Genomic DNA, 11,679 nt, shown 5'->3' with positions numbered 1-11,679 from the left:
GATAAGAGATACTTCTCAGTCTGCTCTCACGGCTCTGTGCATGTTTCTCTGCGGTGGTTTAAAGCCTGTCGTGCCATGTGCCCGCCCACTAGAATGTAAACGCAATCAGATCTCACTGTGCACAAAGTGCTATACACTACACAACATGGAATAAAGGAAGCTGGATGAGCTCCAGTAATTCTGAGTTGAGGCTCTGCTAGAAACTAGCTGTGCAACACCCTTTTTCTATAAGCAAAATATTAAGAGTTGGACTAACCTCTAAAATCTCTTCCAGCAAGAACTTTATAATCTAACAGTAAGAAAGTCTTGAGACAAGAACTTCTACCCTAAAGTTCCAGGTTTTTACTCATTTTCCAAGAGCACTACTTTGTCTTGATGTAAAAGCTTGATGGTAACACTTCCAGTTTACATACTGTTTTTCACAAATTTTGCCTTATCCTCATAAAAACACTTGGAGGTAGACAGGGCTGGAATCAACTCCATTTCACACATGGGAACACCGATTGAGAGGGACGGCAATCTTCCTCAACTGTCACAACTCACCGTGACACTGGACAAGTTCCTGAGACCACGGGTTTTTTCCATCTACACAATAAGGGGGTTCGGCCAAGGTGATATTCAACATGAAAGAAGATGCCAAGCCTAAGAGAAGAAAATTTCACTCCTGCAGTCTTGATAAATGTGTCAGTGGGAACATCCCTTTAAAGGAAGATTCCTCACATGTGACAGTCACCACAGGATAAGTGAACAGCTGTCGCAATGGACTGTGTGGGAGAGACACTCCTTAAAAATGCAGTGCAGGTCAGTCCAAGTGCATAATTATAATATCCTCAATCCAAGGGAGCAAGACATTCTAGGGGTGAAAATGCCATAATAAAAAGGCCTCAGGAAGAGATCTATGATAAATTCAATGAGATGACCCTTCAGACATAGAGACAGAGGGTAGTGAATACACTGTAACAGTTAAATATAAGGCAACGCCTATGTGTCTGTGAAGGCAGCAAATGGACTTGGGATATAAACTGCTGCTGCTAAGTCGCTTCAGTCATGTCCAACTCTGGGTGATCCCATAGACGGCAGCCTATCAGGCTCCCCCGTCCCTGGGATTCTCCAGGAAAGAACACTGGAGTGGGTTGCCATTTCCTTCTCCAATGCATTAAAGTGAAAAGTGAACATGAAGTCGCTCAGTCGTGTCCGACTCTTAGTGACCCCATGGACCGCATGCAGCCTACCAGGCTCCTCCGTCCATGGGATTTTCCAGGCAAGAGTACTCGAGTGATGGGATATACACTAGAGGTTACTAACTTGAATTCCTTGGTAGCTTAGTTGGTAAAGAATCTGCCTACAAGGCAGGAGACCAGGTTTAACCCCTGGGTCGGGAAGATCCCCTGGAGAGAAATGCCGCACTCCAGTATTTTTGCCTGGAGAATCCCATGGACAGAGGAGCCTGGCAGGCTACAGTCCATGGGGTCGCAAACAGACACAACTCAGCGACTAAACCACAACCACCACTAATTTAAAAACTACCTGCAAGGTAACTGTAATTTAGTAGCTGAGGATTATGGCACAGTGAGAATTGAGGCAAAGAGCTAGACAAAAGGCTGGATAGGATTAACAAAAGGGCTTAACTATCTCTCTGCTCTTGGGTGAAGTTTTCCCAACCTAGGGCACCAGTTTCCTCACTTCTCTAGAATGAAGGGGTTGAATACAAAGTAACTTCTTTGCTGACTCTAACGTCCTTTGATCTTTAAGATCTTTAAGGAACTAAAAATCACTGGGCCTCAAAATCTTTCCTTACCTTTACCTTATTACCCTATTTCTTTCATTCACCTTCCAAATCATCTGTTATTCCACTTCTGCTTTACTCTAATAACGTCCTAAATGGTCTTCCAAAACCTCACATTTTCTCTCCAATAAATTTTTCAGATGACACACAGAACTAATGCCCTGGGAAAATGATTCACACCAAGTCCCTCCCCTGTTGCAAAACCCTGAACTGCTATAAAATCAAGTCTGAATCGCACTCCCACAGGAGGATCATACTTAGCAAATGTATTTCCCAAGATGACTTAACATGGACCCCCCTCTTTTTGGTGGTTCCATAGCAAGAGGAATGGTTTAGCAATCAGGCAGCACCGAATCCAAATCCAGACCCTTTCACTTACTAGCTGGAGGACCACAGGCAAACTGCTTCACCTCTGAGCCCATGTTAAACAGCCACAGGCAGCCCTGCTGTTACATGGTGGGTTTATTTTTTCTATATTCTCTTTCTGCTGTCATTATTTTTTATAACATTATGTCCCTACTTTAATCTACTGCCCAATTTCATATTCAGTAGTCTTGCCTAAGGGCAGATCATCTGTTCTATAGAATAAAGTCCACTGGCTTTCAGCACTTGTATTTTATGAAAAATATGTTATTCAGAGAAGAGTTTTTCATCATTGCTAGATTTATCATTTTAGCTCCAGATGGCTGAGACCACAGAGGGTCTGGCTTCTCCCCAGACTTCAGACAGAAGAGCCATAAATCCATTATGGCCTGCCAATATCTACACTTGATATAGCCCAACCCTCAGCCCAGAATAAGACAGAAATGTATAGAGATAATGTTTATGGGAGTCTAAACCAAACTGAAAGGAGGTAGGAAGAGGTAAGCAAGAAGAAAAGACCTTGGACTCAGAAGCATAAAGATGAACAAGATGAAAACTTAATTTTCTTTGAGTTCTCCAAGGTCCAGTTCAGTCTGACTTACATATTTCCACTCAGCCTGGAAAACACCTCTTTTTAGGCCAACTGCACTCCAATTATGTCCTTTGGGGTTCAGTTATGATAAACTCCCAATGGTTTTAGTTATGATAGAGTATTTTAAAGTTTACTACTTATAACTGTATTCTAGAAAATGAAGTAATGCTAAGACAACATATTTAAAAAGCAGTTTTCTTTAACCTCTGATTTCTTCCCTTCTTGTATTTACTATAGATAAAGTATATTCTTAGGGCACAAGACCCAGTCAATTCTGCAGGACTTAGAAAGTTCCTGCCTGGCTCTTCAACGCATGTGCAGACCATCCTGCTACCATCACTGTCCCTGAAGGTGATGCTTAAAGCGGACACACAGTTCTAAGATCTCAAAATTCCTTTATGCCACTGAGTACCCTCAGGCTTTCTCTGCCTGAGCCTAGATCTGCCTGTAACCCTGGGAATGAGTTCTTGACCAAATTCTAAAGCAGCACGATGGAGAGAGGTCAGACCTACATGGAAACCTTAAGAGAATTAATTCTAGGATTTCTTCCTAATAGACTGGTAGATGTCAAGTCCCCATTATTTTGAGTGCTTCAGGATTCTTTAATAGCCACCCACCTCTAATTGAAAGTTGGTATTTTGTAGGCCATTACCTACCTGGTTATGCACATGACAATTGCTACTATAATGGCAATCTGTACAGCTCCAATAATTGCTGCTATAAGAACATGAGTGAGCTTTTGCCTACTTGGCACTACATAGAGAATACTAAAGTCTGTCTTTTCACAGTGCTGTCCAGTGTAACCAGATTCACATCTGAAAAGGGGGAAAAAGAAAAAAAGGACTCCTGTGAGATTTATAAATTTCAGTAATTCCAGGTTTTAAAACGAAAACGTACAAAAGAATGATAAACAGAAACAGCAAATCAGGCACTCTCCCACCATCTGAAAAAACACTGCCATTACTGTATTTCCTTACACTCTTTTGGATACGACTAGTTTACAAAGTGCTTCTTGCACTCATCATCATATCACTTTAATTTAAAAGCTGCTAAGCAGTCTTTGTTACTGCCATTTAAAAATGGATTCACAATATCCCATTCAGTGGCTAAAATACAGCAATTCCTATTCCTTGCTTTTAGACATATTGGCTATTTTCCATTTTTCAGAATTATGAGTTAGGTGTGGTGGATATTATGATGACTGTGCATTCTATATTTAGCGTTATCCCTTACGCTAGATACTTCAAGTGGGATTACTGAATAAATAGTTTTATAGACATTTACAGTTCTCTGAACGTAACACCAAATTATATTCAAGACGCTTCTCAGTGTACATAATATAATCATTTAAAGAACAAGGGGAAGAGATGAAAATAAGTTGTTAATGACAGAAACAGAGCTAAGCAGTCAAGTAGGTACAAATCTGAGAAATTATCTGAATTCCAATTAAGAGTAAATAAAAAGGCAACAACATCAGCTGATGATAATTTGACAGGGAGAAACATTTAAAATACTTAATAGAAAACTCACATTTTTTAGTTGACAGAAGGACAGAAGTGAAATGTGTAAATTCGCCAGCCTTCAGTTAAAACTGATTAATAAAACATTAGAAGTCTAAGGATAGAATATTTATTAATGTCCCACATTTCATTACAGAAAAATAATTTTTAATAAAAACACACAGAGCAAGGGGCTCTCCTGGTGGCTCAGAGAGTGAAAAAAAAAAAAAAAAAGAATCCACCTGCTATGCAGGAGACCCGTGTTCAATCCCTGGGTTGGGAAGATCCCCTGGAGAAGGAAACAGCAACCCACTCCAGTATTCTTGCCTGGAGAATCCCATGGACAGAAGAACCTGGTGGGCTATAGTCCATAGGACCGCAAAGAGTCTGACACGATTGAGCAACTAACACACACATACGCATAGGAAGAAAGAAACCCGAAAGCACAGGAACAGGAAGCCCGAGGAACCTGAGTCCACACATCCTACCCTTGGGGGCCCAGACACCTGCCAGAGGTTCCATACTGGTTCTAAGCTTCCTAGCAGACAAAAATGGCAGTTTGGCAGATACATAGATCACAAGCATAACTGAGAGCACAGAAATACACCTTTACATCTATGGTCAACTGATATCTGGAAAGGGAGCTAAGATAATTTGATGCAAAACAGTCTTTTCAACAAATGGTGCTGGGACAACTAGACATCCACATACAAAAGAATAAGAGTTGGACCTCTTCCTCATAGCATACACAAAAATTAACTCAAATGGATCACAGATCTAAATGCAAGAACTAAAACTTTAAAACTCTTGGCGGGGGGAAGAAAGTAAATATTCATGACCTTAGATGAGGTATGATTTCTTCATACACCATCAAAAGCACAAACAATAACAAAGTTAAACTAGGCTAAATCAAAATTAAATCTTTTGTACATAAGGACACTATCAAGAAAGAAACTGAAAAGATAAGCCACGGGAGAAAATTTCTGCAAAGTATGAATCTGACAAGAGATTTGTATCTAAAGTATATAAAAACTATTAAAACTCATTAACAAAAAGAGGGAAAAGGTACAAAATAGACAAAAGATCTGAACAGACATTTCTCCAAAAATGATGGATAAATGACAAATAAGCACTAATATCATTAGTCATCATGGAAATGCAAATCAAAACCACAATAAGATGTCTAGCATACCCACCAGGAATCAAAAAGCCAGAAAATGACAAGTGTTGGCAAGGATTCTGCAGGGAACATAAAAATGATGCAGCCACTTTTAAAAACATTCTGGCAGTTCCTCAAAAAGTTAAATACAGAGTTAGCATTTGGCCCAGCAACTCCTAGGCATTTACCCAGTGGAAATGAAAACACATGTCCACACAAAAACTTGCAAGCAATTATTCAAGGGAGCATGATCCGTAATAGCCAAAAGTGGAAACAATCTAATTATTTTTCAACTGGTAAGTGGATTAAAAAATGTGGTATTACCCATCTAATGAAATACTGTTCAGCCACAAAAAGGAACAAAATATTGATACACATCACAACGTGAATAAATTGTGTAACGGTATGCTAAGTCAAAGACAGACAGACACAGACCACACACTGCATGAATACAATCTATTGAAATGAAATGTCCAGAATAGATAAATCTACAGAGACAAAGTGTATTGGTGGCTGGCTAAGGCCCAGGAGGATGGGGAGATTTGGGGGTAAAGGGCATAGTTTCCTCAGGGTGATGAAATGTAAACTGACTGCAGTGACTGCACAACTCCATGAATATACTAAAAACCACTGGATAAAGGAAAGAAGTGGGACGGGAGCTGAGAGGTGAGGGGGAACAGGGAAAGAGATAAAATCACGGATATAAAATACAATCTCCACAAAAGGAAATCAAGCCAGTTGTTCAAAAGAATAACAGTATCTGGACAAATACATGTAACAGAATGAGACTAGAGTATTTCTTCACGCCATACAGAAAAATAAACTTAAAATAGATCAAAACTAAATGTAAGACTTGAAAATCACAAAACACCTAGAAGAGAACACAGGTAGAACACGCTTTGACATAAATAGTAGCAATATTTTTTTAATTTGTCTCCCAAGGCAAAAAAATAAAAGCAGAACTAAACAAATGGGATCTAATTAAACTTAAAATCTTTTGCACAGCAAAGGAAACCATAGACAAAACAAAAAGACAACCTACTGAATGGAAGAAAATATTTGCAAATGATATTACCGATAAGCAGTCAATATCCAAAATATATAAACAGCTCATATAACTATCATAAAAACCACCCAATCAAAAAATAGGCAGAAGACCTAAATAGACTTTTTTTTTTCAAAGAAGACATACAGAGATGGCTAAATGAAAAGATGCTCAACATTTTATTAAGATATCATCTCAGAGCTGTCAGAATGGTTATCATCAAAAAGTCCACAAATCACAAATGTTGGCAAGAATGTGCACAAAAGGGAACCCTTGTACATACTACTATTGTTGGAATGTAAACTGGTGCAGTCACTACAGAAACCAGTAAGATTCCTCAAAAAACTGAAAACAGATCTACCTAATGACCCAGAAATTCCACTCATAGGCATATATTCAGAAAAAAACAAAAACACGAACTTGAAAAGATACATACATCCCAATGTTCAGGGCAGCATTATTTACAATAGCCGAGATACTAAAGAAACCCAAGTGTCCATAACAGACAAATGGATAAACGCACATACACACAATGGACTATTCCTCAGCCATAAAAATAATGGAATTCTGCCATCTGCACCAACACAGATGGACCTAGAGAATACTACGCTTAGCGAAATGTCAGACAAATACTGATTATACCAGTTATTTTGTGAAATCTAAAAATTAAAACAAAGAATGCATATAGAAAAAAGAAACAAACTCACGAATGTAGGAAACAAATAGTTGTTACCAGTGGGGAGGCAGAAGGGAAGAAGAGCAAGACAGGGGTACAGGATTAAGAGAGACAAACTACTATATATAAATAGATACGCCACAAGTATACTGTACAGCACAGAGAATTATAGCCATTATTTTGTAACAACTTTTAATGGAGTATAATCTATAAAAATACTGAATCACTATGCTGTATACTTGAAACTAATACTGCAAACCAACTATTTGTTTTTAAAAAACAAATCAGTTGCTATTTTTATTAAATTTAAGGGAACTTGATCTCATAAGTCCTCATATAAAGAGGGTACTTTCCGGGAATTTCCTTGCAAGCCAGTAGTTAAGACTCAGGGCTTTCACTGGCATGAGTTCAACCCCTGGTCGGGAAACTAAGATCCCCACAAGCGACACAGCCTGGCCCCCCAGCCCCAGAAAGGGTACTTTCTCATCCAGAGAGCATCATCCTCAACAATACAGCTATAATAAATTCAACAATATAATGAAGTCTCATAGGATTTTCTCAAAGAATATATTTCATGGCAGGCTAACAGCCGAAAGTCAAAGCTCAGTGAAATAAAAATAGTTCCACAGGGAGCTATAACAATGTCCTAGATACGCAGTTGACAATTAAGCTTAATTCAAAAATTAAAGGTCAGAGTATCAGAAAGAATGTACAGACCATGTTTCACTCATGCAGGTCCCCCTGGACATCATTCCTGCACCTGACTATTGGATTATACTCTCCAATACCTGGAGTATTAAATTCCAGGTTAGCACTACTTCCTCTGTTGCTGATTAAAGGCAGATCCAGGGATCTGGTTCTCTCTTGCCTGTTCTTTCATGTCCACACCCTCCATGGTAATCTCATCATGCCCACAGCCTCATGGGCTGACTCATTCACTCGAATATTCAACCTATTTACTGAGCACCCGACATGTGCCAAGTACTGAGGTGGGCATGTGGGATACATCAGGGAACAAAGATCCCTGGCTTGTTCATCCTCCAGTAGGGGAGGGAGGGTCAATAAACACAATAAGCAAATTAAACGGTTATGTTAGAAGGCAGAATTAAAAGAGAACAAAGAGAAAGAATTAAGGGGTATCATGAGTGCCGGGTATAGGCCAGGAAGGGAGCCCTGCAACTTTAAGGAAGATGGTCAAGGCAAGCTTCAGGAAGAGACATGTGAGTAAAGATGTGAAGGGGGTCGGGGAGTTTGCTGTGTGGACAAGTGTGAGGAGAGCATAACAGGCAAAAGAAGAATCAGTGCAAAGGCCCTGAGGTGGGTGCATGAGTGCATGGTGTGTCCAAGCAAGTGTGGCTGGAATGGGCCGGCCAAAGGGAAGGAGAGGACCAACACAGAGAGGTGAAGGGGCCCACCTGCGAAGGGCTCCTCACTCGGGAGGTGAAGGAGCCGCTGGAAGGGCATTAGCAAAGGAAAGCCAAGAGCTGACTTTTATTTTAAAGCCACACTCTGGCTGCTGTGTTGAATATGGACTATTTAGGATACAATCAGGAAGGCTAACGCATAATGCCAGAGGGGAAAAATGGTGCCTGGACTAGGAGTAGTAGTGATGATGAGAAGTCATCAGATGCTGGATATATTCTGAAACGGAGCTAAAAGGACACCTGAAATGACTAAACGTGGAGTATGACAGAGAGACAAGTCAAAGGTGTTTTGTGTAAACCAAAGAAAAGATGGAGTCAGCATCAACCGAGATGGAGAAGTTAGAGGTAGAACAGGTTTAGGAGAGGGAGGGCAGATCCAGAGATTAGCTTAGGTTCTATTGAGCTTAAGGTGTCAGATGCTCATGTGAAAAAGGGGCAGAGAGGGAGAGTCCCAGGTTGAGAGAGTGGCCTGGGGGTCATCAGCGTACATCATGTAAAGCCCTGATGCTGGATGGAGTCACTAAGGAAGAGAACCAGGGCTGGGCCCTGGCAGCACGCCAACACTGAGAGACCAGGAAGCAAAAGAGGACCCAGGCAAGAAGGCTGAAAGAAAAGCAGCCAGTGAGGAAGGAGAAAGGAGGAAGGAGAGCATAATCCCTTAACCAAGCGAAGAATGTCTATCATGCAGGAGGTTGGACGCCACTGATCATTCAAAAGCCATTTGAGACTGAGAAACTGACTGATGAATTTAGCAACAAGAACAGTCTCAGTGAAGTGCTGGGGAGCAAAAGCTCATTGGGGTGAATTCATGAGATAGGAAGTGAGAAACTGGAGACAGACTACAGACAACTATTTCCAGTTCTTCTACAAAGGAAAGGACAGAAATGGGATCGTAGCTGATAGAAGTGACAATGAGAAATACCTTTCAAGATAAAAGAAATAAAAAGTAGCTTATAAATGTATAAAAATATATGAACAAAACAATATATGGTAAGAAGAAAAATGGGGAACACTGCTGGCAGTGATAGTAAAAAGCCTGTGAATGCTTTCATCATACTCCTTCAGTTTTCTCATTGAACTTGGAAACAAGATCATTACCTGAGAGTGAGGATGAGAGGAGGTGTTGACAGTCTGAAGAGAGGGTGGATGGTAAAAGCAGTCATTTTATCTAGGAGAGGAGGATGAAGGACCGCAGTTATAGAGTGACTGCCGGCAGCATGCAGGGCCCGCTGAGTATAAAGGTGCATAAGACCAGTTAAAGCCTGGTGGGTGTAGGTATGCAGCAGGCGGGAAGCTGGAACAAACCAGGATGATAGTTTTGTCAAGTGAGTGCATGATGAAGCAAGGGAGGGACTACAAGGATTGACCACGGAATTAAGCTGAGTAAGGAGGCAATGAGGATATGCACTGAAAAGGTGAGAGATTAATCACCTGGAGGCCCTGTGGGTGGAAGGACTGCTGTAGGAATTAGATGGGATACGCTAAAGACCTCTGCCAACAAAGGCCCATATAGTCCAAGTTATGGTTTCTTCCAGTAGTCATGTACGAATGAGAGTTGGACCATAAAGAAGGTTGAGTGCCAAAGAATTGATGCTTCTGAACTGTGGTGTTGGAGAAGACTCTTGAGATTCCCTTGGACTGCAAGGAGATCCAACCAGTCCATTCTAAAGGAGATCAGTCCTGGGTGTTCATTGGAAGGACTGATGCTGAAGCTGAAATTCCAATACTTTGGCCACCTGATGAGAAGAGCTGACTCACTAGAAAAGACCCTGATGCTGGGGAGGATTGAAGCCAGGAGGAGAAGGGGATGACAGAGGATGAGACGGTTAGATGGCATCACCAACTCAATGGACACGAGAGTTTCAGCAAGCTCTGGGAGATGGTGAAGGACAGCGAAGCCTGGCGTGCTGCAGTCCACGGGGTCGCAAAGAGTCAGACACAACTAAGCGACTGAACAACAATGCTAAAGATGGAATGATTCTCAGACACATCTTCAATGTGCACCTGTCTCATGAGTTCCAAAACCACAGATACCCAGGAGCCTACTAGATAAGTGGATGCCCCACAGACACTTGAGATCAAGCATTATTAAGCTCAGTGCATCATGTCCCCCCAAACCTCCATTCTCCTCCCTCTATTTCCTTTCCCTCCTCAATTTTGCATCAGCTAGAAACCCAGGAGACTCTCTTGACTCTTTCCTCCCATGACCCTCCACCAACTCCCACATTCCCATCCTCATACCCAACCAGCCACCAAAACCTCTGGAGTCACCACCTGTTTTCTCTCTACAACTCATGTCCTCATCTCAGTCCCTCTGTAAGTCTTTATTTGGTTCAGGCTCTCACTCCTCACTAAAAGACAGGCTCCTAACCTTCAGTCTTCTAATCCATTTTTCACCTAGCTACCCAGATGGCTTTCAGATCTGCCCGTATCTTTCTTATTTAAATCTTTAAATGGTTTCTGTCTTTAAAATAAAGGACATGGGAATTCCCTGGAGGTCCAGTGGTTAGGACTCTGCTTTCTGTATGGGCTTGGGTTCCATCTCTGGTTGGGGAACTAAGATCTCACAAGCCATGCAGTGTGGCCAGATTAATTAATTAATTAAAGGACAATCTCCTGGTATGGCACAAATGTCCCCATAAGACCTGCCCCTCCTCCCACTTAAGGTTGAAGAGCTTTCTTGAAGTCTCAAATCATCTCATGTATATCTATGTATGATAGCATTTTTCATATAATATTACATTTAAATTACTATTTGTCAGTTGCTGCCACCAGACTAAGTTTTTCTGAAGGCTGGATCTCTGTTATATTTGAACTTGAGACCCCAGGGCCATGTAGGATTTGGTACAAAGTAGGCAAAGAGTCAGACACGGAGTAGTGACTGAACAACAACAAAAGCAATAAAGAAACAAATTAATGGTGATGTAATGCTAAAAGATTTAACCTAATAACAGGACTGTGGCTAAAGGGTGTTCATCCCTGCCTGTTTACTGCTACTAAACAAATACACCTACCAGTAGAAATCCATGTGATGCCAAGGCCTGGTTCTTGTGGACACTGTAGATGCTTAGACAAAAGACAAAGATCAACTGCTTTTTGGAGTTACAATATGCAGAAAAGAGATTCTTTAGCATT

The 11,679-nt window shown here is 41.0% G+C and overlaps 1 protein-coding gene across 3 annotated transcripts in view; it reads right to left on the bottom strand.

The window, feature by feature from the left end:
* The window catches only part of TMEFF1 (transmembrane protein with EGF like and two follistatin like domains 1), a 96,934-nt gene that overhangs the window by 1,657 nt on the left and 83,598 nt on the right, over positions 1-11,679 (bottom strand). For 2 of the 3 annotated variants that reach the window (XM_061426338.1, XM_061426339.1), the window contains exon 9: positions 3,398-3,556. The exons of the other annotated variant lie outside the window; for it this stretch is intronic. In XM_061426338.1, the coding sequence (XP_061282322.1) occupies positions 3,398-3,556 (159 nt within the window). The remainder of the gene's footprint in view (positions 1-3,397; positions 3,557-11,679) is intronic. 3 annotated transcript variants of the gene reach the window in all.

This window comes from Bos javanicus, chromosome 8, assembly GCF_032452875.1.
Source record: "Bos javanicus breed banteng chromosome 8, ARS-OSU_banteng_1.0, whole genome shotgun sequence".
Taxonomy (NCBI): domain Eukaryota; kingdom Metazoa; phylum Chordata; class Mammalia; order Artiodactyla; family Bovidae; genus Bos; species Bos javanicus.
Note: the sequence above shows the minus strand (reverse complement) of the source record. Positions and strands in the feature narration are given on the sequence as shown.